The following is a 19,357-nucleotide window of genomic DNA, read 5'->3' on the forward strand; positions in this document are numbered from 1 at the left end:
CAGCAAGTGTGCTGCTTCTTCATGACAGTGCACTGGTGCACATGTCGCAACAATCACAGGCTGCTATGCGAGAATGGGTTTTCAGCAGCTGAACCATCTACCCTACAGTCCTGACTTGGCTCCCTCAGATTATTTCCTGTTCTTAGTTTTAAAGAAATCTCTCTGGACAGCAGTTTTCAAGTGATGAAGACATCAAGGAAGATGTGACGTCCTAGTTTGAAAGTCAAACAGAAGAATTCTTTTCAAAGGGGTTAAAGTCATTGTAGGACAAGTGGATGAAGTGTCTGGAGCTAGCAGGGGACAATATTGAAAAATAAAAGTTTTTTAAAAAACTCTTTTCTTTCCTACTGAGGTAGATAAATTATTTCCTATTTCAAGAACTCTCTAAAGCCCTTCGTTCCTCTTAGATCACAAAAATATAATCTGCTCTAACAAAAAGGGGTCACGTTTGCCAAAACTCTGATGCACTGATGAAGAGCAGGATAGCAGTATTATTGGGTGTTTAAGCTGTGTACTGAGTAGATGAGAATCAAAAGAACATGAAATGCCATGCTTGGTCCCACATTTATTCTGATAGTCACTTGTTTTCCATCAACAAGCAGGACTGAGTTAGGCACACAAGTAAAAAACATCATGACACACTGCTGGGATGGAACAACTCTCCTAAAGTATAAAAGATTCTGAGCCTACGTGCAGCCCTTGCAATGTACAGCAGTTTCTTTAGCAATTCGTTTTTTTCTGAAGCTTGCTAATTTGTACATAAGATTTACTTCTGTTTGTTATTCAGTGTTGCTCTTTAAATTCCTTAATAATAAAAACAAAAATGATTAGCTGTGTTTAGTTTTCTTCCCTTCCCCGATGATGTTCAACCCACATTGGTCAGCAGTTCTATAAATGCCATTTACAGTGTATATTTTGTACCCAGATATTCAGCCCTAGTTTCGAGATACCGGCTGGTACTGAATATGTGGCCACCAGCATCCACCATCACCAGTGCTCCTCTGATCCGATTCCCATTAACCTACTCAGTGCTATCTTGCCCTCTGTCATCCCTCTTGTCACATCCTCAACCTATCACTGTCCACTGCAGCTGTCCCCGATGCCTTCAAACATGCCCTTATCACACCCCTCCTCAAGAAACTCTCACTGGACCCCACGTGTCCCTCCAACTATCACCCCTCTCATCTAAGTTTGTTGCCCGGACTTCCTCTCATCCCATGCTATTCTGGATCCGCTTTAGTCAGGCTTTCACTCGCTGCATTCATAAGAACATAAGAATAGCCTTACTGGGTCAGATCAATGGTGCATCAAGCCCAGTACTCCTCCTGGTGGCCAATCCAGGTCACTAGTACCTGGCTAAAACCCAAAGAGTAGCAATATTCCATGCTACCGATCCAGGGCCTGTACTAAAGTTTCCAATTACCTGTTCTTGGCTAGATCCAAAAGCATCTACTCTGTTCTCATCCTTCTCGCATCTACTCTGTCCTCATCCTTTTCGATCTGTCTGCTGCCTTTGATACTGTTAATCATCACCTACTTCTTGATACGCTGTCCTTGTTGGGATTCCAGGGTTCTGCCCCCTGCTGGTTTTCTTTATATCTCTCCCAAAACATCTTTAATGCAATACAATGCAATGGTGGTTCCTCCTTCATAGCCTTTTCTCAATACAATGCATTGCAACACATCTTCAATGCAATGCAATGCAATGGTGGTTCCTCCTTCATAGCCTTCCCACTATTGATTGGTGTACCTCAAGACTCTATCCTGGGACCACTCCTTTTCTCAATCTACACTTGCTCACTTGGAGCACTGATCTCCCATGGCTTCAAGTCACCTCTATGCTGATGACTCCCAGATCTACCACTCCGCGCCAAATATCTACTGAAACCAAACCGGAGTCTCAGTCTGCCTGTCCAACATTGCCACCTGGATGTCTCACCATCATCAAAAATTGAATATGGCTAAAACAGAGCTGCTCATCTTCCTGCTTAAACCCACCACTCCACTTCTCTCGTTCTCTGTCCCTGTGGACAACACTCTCATCCTTCCTGTTTTGTTTGCTCATAATCTCAGGGTCATCTTTGACTCCTCTCTCCTTCATCGCCCAGATACAACATACGACTAAAACCTGCCACTTTGTCCTCTATATTATGAAAATCCAACCTGTCTCTGAGCACACTACTAAAACACTTATCCATGTCCTCATCACCTCGCCCTTAAGTACTGGAACTTGCTGCTCTCAGGCCTTCCGCTTAGCCATCTCGCTTCCCTCCAATCCATCCAGAATTCGGCTGCACAACTCGTATTCTAGGAGAGCAACTATATTCATGTTACCCCTCTCCTAAAGTCAGTTAATTGGCTTCCCACCTGTTTCCGAATAAAATTCAAACTCCTTACTGACCTACAAATACACTCACGCAGCTGCCCCTCACTTTTCTCCCCCTTTGACCCCCCCTCCCCCGTGAGCTCTGCTCAGCTAGTAAGTCCCTCCTATCTGTGTCCTTCTCTTCAACTGTCAATTTCAGACTCCGTCCCTTCTACCTTGCTGCACCGTATGCTTGGAACAAGCTGCCCGAATCCCTACGGCGGGCTTCGTCTCTGGCAGTGTTCAAGGCCCAGTTAAAAGCCCACCTCTTCGAGAGTGCTTACAACTCCTAACTCCTCTCACCTTGGGTTCTGTATCCCCAACACTATGTCATGTCCGTTTGTCCAAGTTAGACTGTAAGCTCTTCCTAGCAGGGACAGTCTATAAATGTCAAAATGTACAGCGCTGCGTACGCCTTTCAGCACTATATAAGTGATTAGTAGTACTTATCTAGATACCAGTCTAAATATTACTAGTATCAGGATAAGTAACTGAATAAAGGCAGAACAGTCGTCTCATAGAGCAATAATCTGGTTAGTTCACCAAGTATACTGTTTGGTAAATAGAAATGTTGTACCTAGCACTATCCAGATTGTACCAAGGTAGTCTGTCCTGATTTTCAGCAGCATTATCTGGATATGAATCTGGTGACTTGGACTTACTGGATCAAAGCTGCTATGACCTACATAAGGTTAGCTGAACATCAGCTCCCATGTTGATAAACTGACTGCTAATTACTGGTTCTGGTTCTGCCTTTGCTCACAGCATAGGATAAAGATCCAAAATTTCAGTATCCATTGGGATCTGACCATTCAAGACAAATGTAAGCATTGTTGTCCTATGTTACTACTAGCCCTGTAGGAGCACCTAAATTAAGTTTAGACTTGTTACAAAGAAGAAAAGAGGCTTCTGCTTGTCTAAAAAGAAGAAAAATTGGTTGTGATTGTGCAAAGATCATTTGATGCTACACACCCACATGTAAACTTTAGAATGCTCAAGCAGGCCTAAATGAAGGTATCCTCTAAGCCTAGGAGAAGTATAAGCCCATTAGAGCCAACATCTACCCAGGGGTATTCCACAATCATAAGCCAACATACTCATTTTTAGTGTAGTCGACTATCAAAAAGACAGTGCTAGGACCCAATTGCCAATATGTTTCAACTACTTTAAGTGCAGACCTACAAATTGATTTAGTGCAGAATGTTTTTCATACTGATAGTACGGGTACAGTACAAGATTTCTCTTGTTCCTCAGTTGAGCTGCAGTCCATCCCTACAATTGGACGAGAATGTGCAAGTCGGTAACAAAAATCTCATGCACAAATATAGGATGTCCGGGGCGGTACTTGGAGAGACCTCCCAGGAAAGGGACTTGGGAGTTCTGATCGACAAGTCGATGAAGCTGTCCACACAATGTGCAGCGGCAGCAAAAAGGGCAAACAGAATGCTAGGAATGATGAAGGGGATCACGAACAGATCAGAGAAGGTTATCATGCCGCTGTACCGGGCCATGGTACGCCCTCACCTTGAGTACTGCGTCCTGCACTGGTCGCCGTACATCAGTGGTTCCCAAACCTGTCCTGGAGGACCCCCAGGCCAGTCGGGTTTTCAGGATAGCCCTAATGAATATGCATGGAGCAGATTTGCATGCCTGGCACCTCCATTATATGTAGATCGCTCTCATGCATATTCATTAGGGTTATCCTGAAAACCCGACTGGCCTGGAGGTCCTCCAGGACAGGTTTGGGAACCACTGCCGTTCATGAAGAAGGACACGGTACTACTCGAAAGGGTCCAGAGTAGAGCGACTAAAATGGTTAAGGGGCTGGAGGAGCTGCCGTACAGTGAAAGATTAGAGAAACTGGGCCTCTTCTCCCTCGAACAGAGGAGATTGAGAGAGGACATGATCGAAACATTCAAGGTACTGAAGGGGATAGACTTAGTAGATAAGGACAGGTTGTTCACCCTCTCCAAGGTAGGGAGAACAAGAGGGCACTCTCTAAAGTTGAAAGGGGATAGATTCCGTACAAACGTAAGGAAGTTCTTCTTCACCCAGAGAGTGGTAGAAAGCTGGAAAGCTCTTCCAGAGGCTGTTATAGGGGAAAACACCCTCCAAGGATTCAAGACAAAGTTAGACAAGTTTCTGCTGAACAAGAACATGTGCTGGTAGGGCTAGTCTCAGGGTGCTGCTCTTAGACCAGAGGGTCACCGCGTGAGCGGAGTGCTGGGCATGATAGCCCACTGGTCTGACTCAGCAGTGGCAATTCTTATGACTCCCATCTCTGGTCTATAATTTCTTAGGCTCCAGTCAAATTATCTTTTTCTGTTTTGCTGCCCCTTCCAGAACAACCTTATTCCGGCAAAAGATATTCAACTTTGTTAAGGGATACTGCAATGATATGGTAGGTATTGTCAACAACCCAGTGCAATGGTTTAATTGTTGTGTAGAGGAAAATGCTCTGTTCTCAAGAGTTGATAGTTTCTCTGCTTCAAATTCAGAGCCTCCACGCTATTCCTTGCCTCACTAGTTCCTGTGCTCCGACATCTCACAGATTACCTACATCAGGATTACATTCTTCCTGAATCCTCTTTAGAAGCAGAGAAATACTCAACATCAATGATTCTTAATTCAGTCATTGGGACACATCCAGTTGGGTTTTCACTGGCTTCCGGTGATTTCTAGGATTCACTTTAAATGTACCTGCATAATTTTCAAGATCCTATATAGCATTCTTCCTCCCCTAATCCCACTATCCTAGAATTCTTCGAGACCTGACACTACCAGATCCGCCCACATACTCAAACTATCTTTCCCCTTGTTAAAGTGTCATGTATGCAGGTAAATTAGGGAAATCCCTTTTCTTCAAATTCACTGAGCTTTGGAATAACCTCCCTGCCCCGCTGCGGAACCTAGGCTCATTCCAATTATTCCAAAAGCATCTGAAAACCTGGCTTTTCTCCAAAACGTAAAGCTATCTATTTAAAATGTAAAGCTAGCTATCCTCTTCATAACCTCTAACTTCTTATTATTTCCTTCCCTCATTTATTAAATTACCTGTAAACCGTGCCGAGCTCTATCTTTATGGAGATGATGCGGTATACAAACTTAAGGTTTAATTTAGTTTTCAAGATAGCAGCCACAAAAAAATATGCAGTCATGTCCCAGTAATGCCAAATAAAAACAATCTTGAATTAATTAGGGCTATCTAAAAAAAAAATGACTGGCTTGTAGACCCCATTTGAGTAGCCTTGGCCCGCCCAGTCTGGGCTCAGACCCGACCACCCATCAGCCATAGGGCGCTCAAAGTAGTTTCTACATGTTGCCGGCTGCTGACCTGGAAGCCTTCCCTCTGATGTTTGTGTTTTGCATCAGAGGGAAGACTTCTGGGTCAGCTCCTGGCAGCATATAGGAACTGCTGCTGACACCTAAAAAAAAATGGTGCATGGGCTTGGGGGTGAGAAGAGAGGGAAAGGGAGAGGCTGCTGCACAGACTGGGGAGGTGGGAAGGGAGGGAAAGATAGATAGGCAGCCTGAAGGTTTTTGCAGCTTCGTGAAACCATTAGTTAGTTTCCACTTGAATTAATTATAAATAGAACTGATGTATTTTGCACCATAAAAATTTCATTGTATCTTTAAGTTAATATCAGGATATGTTATCCCGTTATGTGAACTAGAGGAGATAATGGGTATTATTGTAAGGAATATTCCTCAATGTTTGTAAAACTTTGATATTTCTCTCTCTCTTTTCTTACTATTATTGGTATAAATGATAATGTTTAAAACTGATAAATAAAAAATAAAGATAGGCTGCCTGAGCAGGAAGGGAAAGAGAGAGGCTGCAGTACAGGCTGGGGAGGGGAGGGAAAGAGATGCTTGCCCACTTTGGGCTCAGGCTCGCCCAAAATTGGCTGTCTGGGTACGCCACCGCCCTGCGCAACAGCAATGAGCAAATTGATCTAATGCCAATAAAACAAAATTCGCTGCCAGCCCAAACCCTAATGAAGTGCAAATCCCACTGGCCACAAAAATAGCAGCTTTCAGTAACAGTAGTCACAATACAGCAGCTAATGTCCTTGTTCTCAAAGGAACCTCCAAACATTTGCCAACCTAAGCTCAAGAAGCACAAAACTGTCCCTGCTGGCAGGCCAAGACAGGTGTCTTTATTTATAACTATTACTAAAAAGGAAAGAAAAACCTTAAACAGTTTTGGGCCATGTGCTAGCATTAACATTTTACTAGAAAAAATAGACTATAAAAAAAGTTTAAGTGTTAAGCATAGCTCTCAGCCCTGGAACAGCAAAGGTGTTACAAGGCAGGATTTAGAATGCATAGAGAGAATTGGCTGAGAAATTACTGGTGGCCATTTTTCCTTGCTCCATAATTTAGTATTTGCTTTCTTTACACTGTGACCCTTAGGCCATAACTCCATATAGCACAGTTGAGCTTCTCCCTGCTTACAGTAAGACAACACAGAGGCAAATCTTTTTATATTTCTTTATTTGTTTACATATTCAAAAGTAATTCCTGCCCTCCAAAAACAAAACAGTAGAACAAAATAGTTTAGAGGCACTAAGAGTGATTGCTTCATGCCACAGTGAAGCATGGTAGTTCACTGCCCAGGATCACCTTGCGTTCCACTCCAGTCTCTGTGATTGCTGCCAGACGGATCACACCACCACTGGAGCCATCCCTCTCCATGGCCAATGCCAAGGCTGCAGAAAACAAGAGACGGTAAGAACAAGGACTTATATCAGACCAGATTCCAAGAAAACATCAGAAATAAGATCCTAGGATAGACTGAACAATACTGGGGGGAGGAGTTTAAAAAACCCCTAATTGGCTATATGAGAATGTAAGGCATTTGTGAGGGTGGAGGCAGGGAAGGACATAAAAGACAACACATGGTAGAGCTGATTGAACAACTCAGAGGGTTGAGGTAGTGATCGTCAACACTAGAATTTAAAAATGCGACCATTTTAGCTGAGCTGGACTTTGGGTTGATGAACTCTAATAATAATAATAACTTTATTCTTTTATACCGCCAACAATCTTGCGACTTCTAGGCGGTTTACAATAAAGAGAAATTGTACAGACAGCGAATTACAGAGTATAGCAGTGTACATCTGATTATAACAACATTAATCGTGTTAACAACAGTTCATATGCTGTAGGGCCATGCGGCTTACAAAGAATTAGAAAAATTCCATAAATTGAATGGAGTATTCATAGTTAGTGATTAGGGGTTGACAGTTTACAAGTTCGGTTTTGGGATGGTGTTACGAAGGGGGGCTATAGTCCTGATTCGTTCCCTAGGTATTTCGAGAACAGGTAAGTTTTTAGGTGTTTCCTAAATTCTCCGTATTTGTTTGTGTGTGTAATTAATTTTTCTAGGTCTTTGCCCCATAAGGCTGCTTGGTACGATAGAAGTTGTTGATGGTATCTCTTATATTTGCATCCTCTAGCCCACAGTTCTTCAACCGCCGGTCCGCGGACCGGTAACGGTCCGCAGGAAATTTTTGCCGGTCCGCGCAGGACCGGCAAGATTGACTCATTTGAACTTCCTGCCGGTCCGCGCAGGACCGGCAAGATCAGCATCGGAAGCGTGCGCTGGGCCGGAGAGATCTTGGGGAGCCTCCGACAGTGGCTTTCTCCCCTCTCTGCAGCTCTCCTTTACTTCCCAGCGCAGCGATTCACGAAGGCAGCCTCGGGGCTTTTGCTGAGTCGCGGCTGCCTCTGATGATGCAACTTCCTCTTTCCTCAGAGGCGGCGCGACCCAACAAAGGACCCGAGGCTGCCTTCGTGAATCGCTGCGCTGGGAAGTAAGAAGAGCTGCTGGGAGGGGAGAAAGCCACTATTGGAGTCTGGGAAGCTGCTGGGTAAGGGGAAAAGGGGACAGCTGCTACTATAGAGGGAGAAGGAGAGATGCTGCTGGGAGGGGAGGAGGGAAAGGAATCTGGGAAGCTGCTGGGCCAGGAAAAAAAGGGACAGCTGCTACTGGAGAGGGAGAAGGAGAAGGAGAGATGCATCTGGGAGGGGAGGAGGGAAAGGAATCTGGGAAGCTGCTGGGCCAGGAAAAAAAAGGGACAGCTGCTACTGGAAAGGGAGAAGGAGAAGGAGAGATGCATCTGGGAGGGGAGGAGGGAAAGGAATCTGGGAAGCTGCTGGGCCAGGAAAAAAAAGGGACAGCTGCTACTGGAGAGGGAGAAGGAGACGGAGAGATGCTTCTGGGAGGGGAGGAGGGAAAGGAATCTGGGAAGCTGCTGGGCAAGATAAAAAAAGGGACAGCTGCTACTGGAGAGGGAGAAGAAGGAGAGATGCTTCTGGGAGGGGAGGAGGGAAAGGAATCTGGGATGCTGCTGGGCAAGGAAAAAAAGGTACAGCTGCTACTGGAGAGGGAGAAGAAGGAGAGATGCTTCTGGGAGGGGAGGAGGGAAAGGAATCTGGGAAGCTGCTGGGCAAGGAAAAAAAGGTACAGCTGCTACTGGAGAGGGAGAAGGAGAGATGCTTCTGGGAGGGGAGGAGGGAAAGGAATCTGGGAAGCTGCTGGGCAAGGAAAAAAAAGGGACAGCTGCTACTGGAGAGGGAGACGGAGAGATGCTGCTGGGAGGGGAGGAAGGGAAGAGAGTTACTGCTGGACAGGAGGAGGAGGGAAGGGAGAATGAAAAAAGGAAGGAAACAGCTGGCAGAGAGATTAGAGGAGGGGAAGGGGAGACAGGCATGAGAAAGTAGAGAGATTGATGATAGGAAGGGGTCAGCAGAAAAATAAGCAGAGGGACAACGATGATAGATCTGGTGTAGGAGAGATAAAAATGAAGAGAGCAGTGAAGCTGGAATGAATCATGTAAATAGGAGAGAGGGGCACAAGCTGGATGGAAAGGGGAGAGGGACATAGAAAGAAGACAGATACCATATGGAAGGGGGAGAGGACAGATAGTGGATGGAAGGGGCAGATGCTGGATTGAAGAGACAGAGAGGGCATACGCTGGAAGGAAGAGAGTGAAAAAAAGATTGAAAGCAGAAACCAGAGACGACAAAAGGTAGAAAAAAATAATTTTATTTCTATTTTATGATTAGAATATATCAGATTTGAAATATATATCCTGCTAGAGCTGGTGTTAGACATAACTGGGGACTGCAAAACCCAGGCAGTGCTTCTTTAGCTTTCAGCTGGCTTAGGGCGCTCTCTGACCAGGGGGCAGTTGCCCTAGTTGCACTCCCCTAAAACTATTCCTGTCATGTGTTACTTCAGTATTCTGTCAGCATGATATTTCTGTGTAGCATTCTGTAATAATTTGGCTTGTTCAGTTTTCTTGATAGTAGAGGGGATATATGTGAAGGGGAGGGGAGACAGGGGTTTTGTTGATCCTTGCTCTGAATTATTTGTATTTATAAAATGACAATTGTACAGAATATTGTTTCTTTTTATACTTTAATAAAATACATTCAATATAAAATCATAACTGAGGCTTGTGTGGATGGGATCAGATGATTTGTGGGGACCGAGCTCGCGGAGATGGGGCGGAAATGGGATTTTTAAATTTTAGTCCTAGTAGTTTGCCGGTCCACAAAATAATTATTTTTTTTCTGCCGGTCCACGGGTGTAAAAAGGTTGAAGAACACTGCTCTAGCCGGTGGGGAGACGAATTTCAGGTGTGTTCTTCTCTCATGTCTGTTGGTTGGGAATGAGAAGAGGTCTGTTATGTATTTAGGGGCTAGACCGTGTAATACCTTGAAACAGAGACTCAACCCAACCAAGGGATAAGCAGCTTCTCTCCCACAACTAGGACTGGTTACTGGAAAACCATGCATCAGATTAAACCACAGAAATGGAACATATAGAATCCAGTACAATATTTTGTGAGCATGGTTTAGCCATTTCTCCAAGGACAAGTACAAGTCCTCACAATTGGACATCATCTTCTGACGAAGCCTGTTGTGGAAACAAACTTCATCATTTAACACATTTTCTAGTGACTTCTGCACTGGCATCAAGACAGAGCGACTATTCCAAATTTTAGTATTAAGATTTTTAATAACAGTGGCTTTGATGAATGCAATCATAAATGGTTCAATTAGAAATAATATGCTTCTATATTTGATTTGGTTTTGAAGCATAAATTGTATGCATTGTATGTTACTAAAACTTGGACAATACAGATACTGTGCTAATGAATCCGTTCTGTTTGTCTCATTATTTATACGACTATCATAGCAGAATGGATGAGTGGGGTGGGGGCGTTTTAACCCTTTCAGGACCAAGGGACATATTTGTCCCATAACTTTAAAATCCTATCAATTTTGATTGGGATAGTCTACAGTTCTAAATTTGATATGTACGGATTCCATATGATACTGCCTTTATGTAAACAAACTGGTTCCGACATTCATTCATTAGCGTCGTTGCTAGATTGACGAGAAGATTCACTTGCCACACTGTCCATAAGCCAGAAGTGTGATTTTTAAAAAAAAAAAAAATAATGATATTTCACAAAAAAAATCAATTTTTTGGCATCTGCAAGCCCTTTTTACCATAGAAATGTCGTCAAAACCACAAAAATTGGCCTACGATCCTTATGGTCCTGAAAGGGTTAAGTTTCGTTTCAAAGTTTAAGAGCTTTTGAGGCTGCGATTTTAGATTCTGCAAGTTTTAGGGCTCCTTTTACGAAGGAGCGGTTTAACGCACGTAATAGCGTGCGCTAATTTGTCGGCCGCGCTAGCCGCTACCGCCTCCTCTTGAGGCGATAGTTTTTCGGCTAGCGCAGGGGTTAGCGTGCGCTAAAAATGTGTGTGCCATAAAGCCGCTAACGCAGCTTCGGAATAGGAGCCCTTAATCTTTGCATAGTACAGTGGTACCTCGGTTTACGAGTGCATCGGTTTGTGAGTGTTTTGCAAGACGAGCAAAACATTTGCAAAATCGGTGCCTTGGAAAGCGAGCATGGCTCGATTTATGAGCGCCCCCCCCCCCCCCCCGCGATCCGGCACCCCCCCCCCCAACGCGATTGGGCACCTCCCCGCCACGATCCGGCACCCCCCCCCTCCCCCCGACGCGATTGGCACCCCCCTGCCGCGATTGGGATCCCCCCGGCCGCTTCTTACCCTCATCTGGGCACCGGCACCGGCATGTCCTGTGCTTGATGCCGGTGCCCGAAAATTGGCTTCCTCTTCTGCTGGGCCTTGAGCATCTGAGCATGCTCAAGGCCTGCGAGTTCACGTTCATATATGAGGGTGGAGAACAAGTCAGCATTAGGAATTTAATTGCCGATGCGGTTCCTTGGTTTGATCATGCATGTATTAGGTTTTCAAATCAGAATCTCTATTTATATCAAGAAAAAGTGAGTCGGATGCACTCAGTATTAGAAATAAGCCTGTGAATCCATTGACAAGCTAGAGTTATGTCCAGTTTGGTTGGTTCACTAGTAGAACTTGCTGAGGCTTGGTTAAAATTGTACAGATGGCATTCTAAAGGACTTTGCACCCATACAGCTGCTTAATATGGTTAGCAGGCACACTGCCCCAGTATATGGTTGATTTGATTAAATGTAACTTGCAAAGAGCTGAGCATGTATGGAGAAAGTCTGATCTGCCCATTCTAAAAGAAGTATGTTTAGTACAGTTATTATATCAGCTGGATATTACAAAGATATTTATGAGTAGAACTGAGGCTGCCTCATCTTTCCCTCAAGATCTTTATGAAAGTAAGTACCGTATTTGCCGGCGTATAAGACGACCCCCCAACTTTTACAGTTAAAATATAGAGTTTGTTATATACTCGCCATATAAGACTACCCCTTCTTCCGCACACCTTCTGCACAACAAATAAAACTTAAAAGAACATCAGAATTTATTTCAACAATTTTAATTAATTCACTAAAGCTGAATAGAACAATAAACCCATGGGAGCTGCCATGCTATTTGTTTTCTAAACTGTTAACCAAACTGAAACTGTCAATGATAGAAGGAAGATAACACATAGAGGGAGAGAGCAAGTGCCGGGCAAGTCCCTAGCAAGTTTGCTGGCATGAGTTTCCCTTTAAAAGCCTTCAAAAGCCTCCTGTTCGCCCCCGCAACTTCCTTAAGGGCTAGACTCCACACACGGCCGCATGTGCGAGAGACGTAGTAAAGAGAAAAGGGGTGGGGCCAGAGCGCCGCTGCTTCCCGCTGCGCAGGATGAAGGAGATGGCACCCTTGTCACACTGATGTCCAGCCATGGCCCCGCTGATGTCCCGGCAGGTTTACTAGTACCGTAAGCACCGTAAGGAGGTAAGGAAGGAGATGTTAGGGCATGTAAAGTAAGGGCATGTAAACAGTACCCGGCGTATAAGACGACCCCCGACTTTGAGGAGGATTTTAAGGTACTGAAAAGTCGTCTTATACGCCGGCAAATACGGTACTTAATTTGATCCAGATACCTCAGCATCTAATTGATCCCTGAACCTCAGGTGTTTGCAGATTTTTAATTTTTTTTTTTTTTTTTTAGAAAAGATGGAAAATATTATTCAAACGGTTGGACAGAGTTATTCAATCTATAGCCAATTTAAAGGCTCCTCTTATTCTTGCTGGGATACATGTCATCCAGTTAATCCATAGGATATAAAGTTCTGTCGTTCAGATAGCCATATTTTTGGGATCAGTTGGTACCCCAATCTTTGACAAAGGGATTAGTGCTAATTTTCAACCTGTACTTAAAAAAGAAGTAAAATTAGATGTTTCTGAGCCAAGTAGTTATAGATTTATTTTCAATTTTCCCATTCTGGCTAAACTGAACAGGCTGTATTATAGAGAATGACACGGGGACAAATTTTTCCCTGTCCCCTCTCAGCGGGTTTTGTGTCACTGTCCCTGTCCCATTCCTGCTCTGCCTTAACCACACAAGCCTCGAACACTTATGATTTTAATGTGTTTGAGGCTTGTGCAGATGAGGACAGAGCTTGCAGGAATGGGGCAGGGACAGGAAAAGAACTCTCTGGGATGGGAAAATGAGTTCCCACGGGGACGGGAAAAAATTTGTCCCCATATCATTCTCTACTGTATTATTTTTGGGATTAGGATACTTGATATAAATCTATAGAATTTTTGTTAGCATCTTTAAAAGGGGTAGCCATATAATCTAATATAATAAAACGCTAGGCCACGCATGCGCATTCCCACCTGCGTGCGCCCGTTTTCTGTGAGCTGTAGGGCACCGCAGGTAGGAGTGTGCATGCGCGTGAAGCTCTCTCTCTCTCTCCCTCCCCCCTGAGGTGGATGTCGGTCACAGCGGCTAGAGGCGGATGTCGGCCGCGGCGGCTGCTGGCCGCCCGAAGCTCTCTCTCTCCATTCCCCCCCGAGGCGGATGTCGACCGCGGCGTCCCGAGTCGGATGTTGACCACGGCGGCCAAACCCGGACGGCATTTTAAAATAAGTTTTTAAATGATGGCTTTTTAAAATAAGTTTTTAAATGATGGCTTTTCAAACCCCCCGCCGAAGCCGCAATACCTTTTAAAACCCTCCCCCCCCAGCTTTGTGCTCAAGGCCTGGCTTCTTCGGGCAGCAGCAGCGTTTAAAATTCGATGCTGTTGCCGGCTTCATGCCTTCCTCTCTGGCGGGCCCTGCTTACTTTATGTTTTCATGAAGTAGACAGGACCCGCCAGAGAGGAAGACCTGAAGCCGGCAACAGCAATTAATTATAAATGCTGCTGCTGCTGCTGCCCGATGAAGTTGAAGGAGGAAAGGGAGCAGAAGGGGAGAGAATGGTAGGGCATGGAGTTAAGGAGGAAGGTATGGGGGGAGGAAAATACTGCACAGGGAAGTGGGGTGGGAGGGAAATGCTGCAGCACACGGAAATGGAGGGGCAGAAAAGGGGTTGATGGACAGGGGAAGAGGTGCTGATGGACAGGGAGGGCAGAAAAATGAAGACAGGCCTACTGCTGGACAGGGGGAACAGGAAGGAGGTGATGATGGACAGGGGGAGGTAAAACAAAGGGAGAAGGGCTTCTGCTGGATAAGGTGAGCAGTGATGGGGTGGTGGAGGACACAGGGGAGGTAAAAGGAAGGAAGAATGGACAGGGGGAGCAGGCAAGGAAAAAAAAAAAAAAGACAGACAGACAGAAATACAGAAAGCGGCTAAGGAGAGAGAAAAAAAAATAAAGACACACACACACACATATATTCTAGCACCCGTTAATGTAACGGGCTATAAGACTAGTTGTAGTATAAAAAAATGGCAGGTGGCACCACAGACTAAACAATTTATTGAGGCATGAACTTTCAAGGACCCAAGTCCACTGTCCGATGCATTTGATGAAGAGGATGCTCATCTTTGAAAGTTCAAGCCTCAGTAAATTGGGGAGGGGGGGGGACAGGTTCTGTCCCAGGCCCAACCATGCTCAGTTGTTCCTCGAAGAATAAATTCCCAACAAGCTGACCCAGGAAAAAGTCATACATATACATGTAAAGAGGGCAGGTTTTCCCCTGTTGGGAGCAATTTTGGTAGCAATACAAGCTTTACACTTTGTAACCATAGTGCATATAATCCAACGTGAACAAAGCTACTAATACTGTGAGATGAAATGATAATAATAATAATAACAGCTTATATACCGCAATACCGTGAAGTTCTATGTGGTGTACAAAGATTAAGCAAAGGTACAAATTGATTGACTTTAAGAGGGGAGAAAGAAAGAGGGTTAATAGGACAGGAAATCCATTTTTGAGGAGAGAGTGATCAATAGAACAAGTTAATCGCTATAGAGGGGAGAGAGAAGAGAGGATCAGTTTTCTAGATACTTAGGAACAGGTGTGTTTTCAGACGTTTCCTAAATTCCTCATAAGTAGTGGGCGAAAGCAATTGTTCTAGGTCTTTACCCCATGATGCTGCTTGGTGCGAGAGAAGATGTTCATGGTGTTTTTTCAGTTTACAACCTCTCACTGGGGGGGGAAACGAAGTTGGAATGTGAACTTCTCTTGTGTCTGTTGGCTGAGAAGACGATCACTGCGAGATGAAACCGTGTGAGTGAGGCTGCTTTGTTTGCAGTCAAAGAGAGTGGTAGTCTAAAAGGCAGCACGAACTGCACATTTCTTTAGCAAACTCTTAACTTTTGATATAATTTAACTTACAGTACCTTATGACCGCAAAATATTTGCATTTTATGTATTGATGGAACACTCGAAAATAACCAAAGTCGCAAATGCCAAACCTGTGAATATGGAGACCTATACTTTGTTTCATAATAGCATAGGAACACCCTGTCCAGTAGATGCCATGGTGGATGCAAGTTGTGGACTGTGTAGTGGGTATATGGGTTGGGGAGGTGATGTCCTTTGATCTCTTCTGCATGCAGAAAGAGGGATGTGAAGATTTCGTAATCGCCAAACTGTTGGCAGTGTAAGGATTCAGATCCAATTATATTTTTTCATTTTAAGCGGTATAAACTTGAAGGAATTAATGAATAAAAAAGGACTAAATTTTAGATCTTATCCATCATGGAATGTATGTTTCACTCACTTAACCTCCTTTGTATCCATATCAGCTCCCTTCAACAGACAAATAAAAACACAGATGTACAGTCAAAGATAAATAGTATCACAAATAGGTGAAGCTTTCGGAAGTATTTAGACTTGAGTTACCATTGGCTGTGAACTGTAAGCACTCATCCTTGCTCATCCCAGTTCTATACAAAGAGTCCACAAAACCATAAATGTAAGAACTACCAGAGCCACCCACAGAAAAAGGCTGATGCACCATCATACCACCAACAGGGACAGTATATACCTAGAAAGAAAGAAGTGCATTAGCCATAGTCTAGCCTTGAATTCCTGTAGGTCCTCATCTTTCTCTCCTCTCCTATTGAATCGTGTAGTTCTTTTCTACCTTAAATTGTAAACTGATTTGTTTTCTCTGGCACAATAGTATGGAAAACCCTATCACACACAATATTAACCTAAGAAAAGAGGAGCTCAGGCCTCAGCTACCCTGATCCTCTTAGGCAAAACATTAGATATAGTGACTCAGGGCACAGGGTACCAATTCTTGCCTTACCTGTCCTCCTTTGCTCTTATCCCAGCCAGCCACAATGATGCCTGCCATAAGTTCTTCCCGGTAGCGGTAGCACATATCCTTGAAAAGACTTGCTGCTGTGTGCACCAGTGGGGGTTCGTCCAACTCGATGCTGCAACAGAAGTGTACAGTAGAGTTCAAGTCTAAACCAAAGTGGAAGGGATGGTTACCTCAGATGCACCTCACCTCTTCAACCCCTCTCTCCCTTTGCTGTCAATGTACGCACTGGACCCTGACAAGCTCCTCAAATTAGGAGAGGGGGAAAAAAAATAAAAAGACACACCACCTCCTAGAGATGGGCCAAGTCTGCATCTCAACACTTACCTGTGGAAACCTAACTGGTATGCAACAGCATCAGCAATAGCCTGAGTGTCTGCAGCCGAGCCAGAGCGGCAGCAGAAAATTCTATCATGAATTGGGGTCAGTTTGTCTGTCACCCGGTTGGCGATATATGCACTGGAAGAGATGAACAAAATCAGTAATCCCCCCCTCTTCAAGGAAAGCTCAGCACATGGCCCCTCCTTTCCCAAACCAGATATTGCTCATCTGATCTCAAAGACCACCACAGAAGTCTGGCTTCTTACCCCGTTGTCGTACGTGAATCTGCCCCCATGACGACTCCTCCATCAAATTCCACCGCCATGATTGTGGTCTGACGCAAAAGAAAGCAGAGACACAATCAATTCATTGCATCTACAGGGCTCGTCCCTATGTATCACACCAGTCAAGGATATGAGCAATTAGGTTCCTCCGAAAAACCAGAGCTAGACCCATACACGCTGTATTTATTTATTTTAAAATTTTCTATACCCTTTAAAACCTAAACGGTTTACATAATTTTACATACATAAGTTTATAAAATAAAAGACACACAAACATGGGTAAACAATTCTCAGAAAATCAATGCCAGAAAAGGCCTATTCATGCAATTACATACTGAATCTCAGAATATCAGGAGTCAGGAGGAATCAATGTCTACAGAAAGGCATTTACAAATAGTTGTGTTTTAAAGTAATTTCCTAAATTTGCCTTTTTCACCACATTTCCGTATTTGGCCCACGAGAGAGTTCCCCAGTTTCACTCTCGCACAACAAAATGTCATTGCGCTGGTTTCAATGTATTTTGGATTAGCGTTTGCCTTTAATAGGGCTGAATTCTCAGAGCGTAATGTTCTTTTCGGTAAATAGTTGGCCATCTTACTCTTAAATAGTTCAGGCATATTTCCGTAAAGAAAATTAATGATAAATCATCACTGCTTTGTACTGAACTCTGAATCCTACTGGCGAGCAATGTAATTGTTGGAGATTGGGTGTAATGTGAACATATTTTGATGTTCCTGTTATCCATCTGGCCATCTTATTTCTACTTTCAGGACCAGCCCCTCCATTCCCGCCCGTCCCCTTAAAAAGCAGCAATTACTTCTGACAGGATCATCAATTTCACAGTTTCTTTTGTGTTTGCGCTGCTGTTTTCCTTATGGAATCTCTTTGGTGGAGCCCTTTTTTTGTTTTCTGTTCAGGTAATTAACTTATAAACCCCCTCTTTTACTAAGGCTGATGTGTCCATTATATTACATGGACGAACCCTGCTTCCAAAGTCTTCCATCCCCGTTGGAGTCCCATTGGCTAGAGGGAGGTCCCCATGAGAGTCTCGTGGGCCAGAGGGGGGGCCCCATGGGAGTCCCGTGGGTTAGGGGGGATTCCCGCAGGACCTACATGATTCCTGCGATCCCCGTTCCCGTGCAGACCTCTACTCTCCACTCCACTGACCAAAGAGCATCCCCTTCCCTGGATCCAGTAACTGACTGCAGCCAATCAAAGAGCGGCGCGACCAGGCAGGAAGCCCAAAGGTCACGCTCCTGCATTGTGCATCGCGCTTCTACGACAAAGGCAGCCGTCCAGGAGACCGTGCTGGACCACCGCCACTAAAAGAGGTACCAAGGGGAGGATGCAGTGTATTCGGTCCATAAGACGCACCCTGAAAAATACGGTATATACAGTAGATTGCACAGACAAATACTATAGAATCTAATCTAATCTTCATTTTATATACCGAATCTACTCCCTGAGGAGCTCGACTCGGTTTACATTTCGTTAAAAAATGAAACATAGAACCTAAAAAGACGGTACTATATGGCAAATTGCAACCTGTAAACTGTCAGACTTTAAGAGAAAATGGGATATTCACGTGGGATCTCTAGGGGAGTAAAAGTCAGGGAGTGGGTCATTGGTATGGGCAGACTTGATGGGCTGTGGCCCTTTTCTGCCGTCAATTTCTATGTTTCTATATTGAATTAGATCCCTAATAATGTGTTGCCTTAGGATAAAAACTTGTACTGTAACTATGGCAAATCGTAACCTGTTAACTGAATATTAGGTTGTGCTCCGTCCCTGGCAGTGTTCAAATCCAAGCTAAAGGCCCACTGCTTTCAGCTCTTAACTCCCACTCACTTGCTGTCAGGTACCTAGACCCACTGTAATCTCCCCAACCCTGAAATTAGATTGTAAGCTCTTCTGAGCAGGGACTGTCTACTGTGTGTTAGGATGCGCACTTTTCCTTACCCCAGTGCTCACACCCCTGTCGTTCCTCCTTTGAAGACGTCGCGCCATCGTAGGTTGAGAGATACCACCGCAGCAGTCTCCCTCCCAGCCCGGCACCCATTGCTGCTGCTCTTGGCGCCGCTGTTTCATCGCCACAACCGCCATTACCCTAACGTCGCTCGCCTGACCAGCGCGTCGCTTTACGGCGACCCTGAAAGCCTAGTGACAAAGCTACTTTACGACATGCGTTTCGACCCTCGTTCTCACCTCGGAGCTACTCCTACGATATGCGTTTCAACCCTCGTTCTCACCTCGGAGCTACTCCTACGACATGCGTTTCAACCCTCGTTCTCACCTCGGAGCTACTACTAAACCAGTACGACTGGAACCAGCTGACAAGCTCTTTCCAGCACACTG

At 44.6% G+C, this 19,357-nt stretch overlaps 1 protein-coding gene across 1 annotated transcript; it reads right to left on the reverse strand.

The window, feature by feature from the left end:
- Positions 1-6,845: 6,845 nt before the first annotated feature.
- On the reverse strand, positions 6,846-19,152 carry LOC117350217 (proteasome subunit beta type-6-like). The gene is made up of 6 exons (XM_033924335.1): positions 18,962-19,152; positions 16,985-17,052; positions 16,725-16,856; positions 16,383-16,512; positions 15,971-16,115; positions 6,846-7,077 (listed from the first exon to the last, which is right to left on the reverse strand). The coding sequence occupies exons 1-6, from the start codon at positions 19,103-19,105 to the stop codon at positions 6,950-6,952; spliced, it is 747 nt and encodes a 248-aa protein (XP_033780226.1). The 5' UTR covers positions 19,106-19,152; the 3' UTR covers positions 6,846-6,949.
- Positions 19,153-19,357: the final 205 nt, after the last annotated feature.

Source organism: Geotrypetes seraphini, chromosome 16 (assembly GCF_902459505.1).
Source record: "Geotrypetes seraphini chromosome 16, aGeoSer1.1, whole genome shotgun sequence".
In the NCBI taxonomy this organism is placed as follows: Eukaryota; Metazoa; Chordata; class Amphibia; order Gymnophiona; family Dermophiidae; genus Geotrypetes; species Geotrypetes seraphini.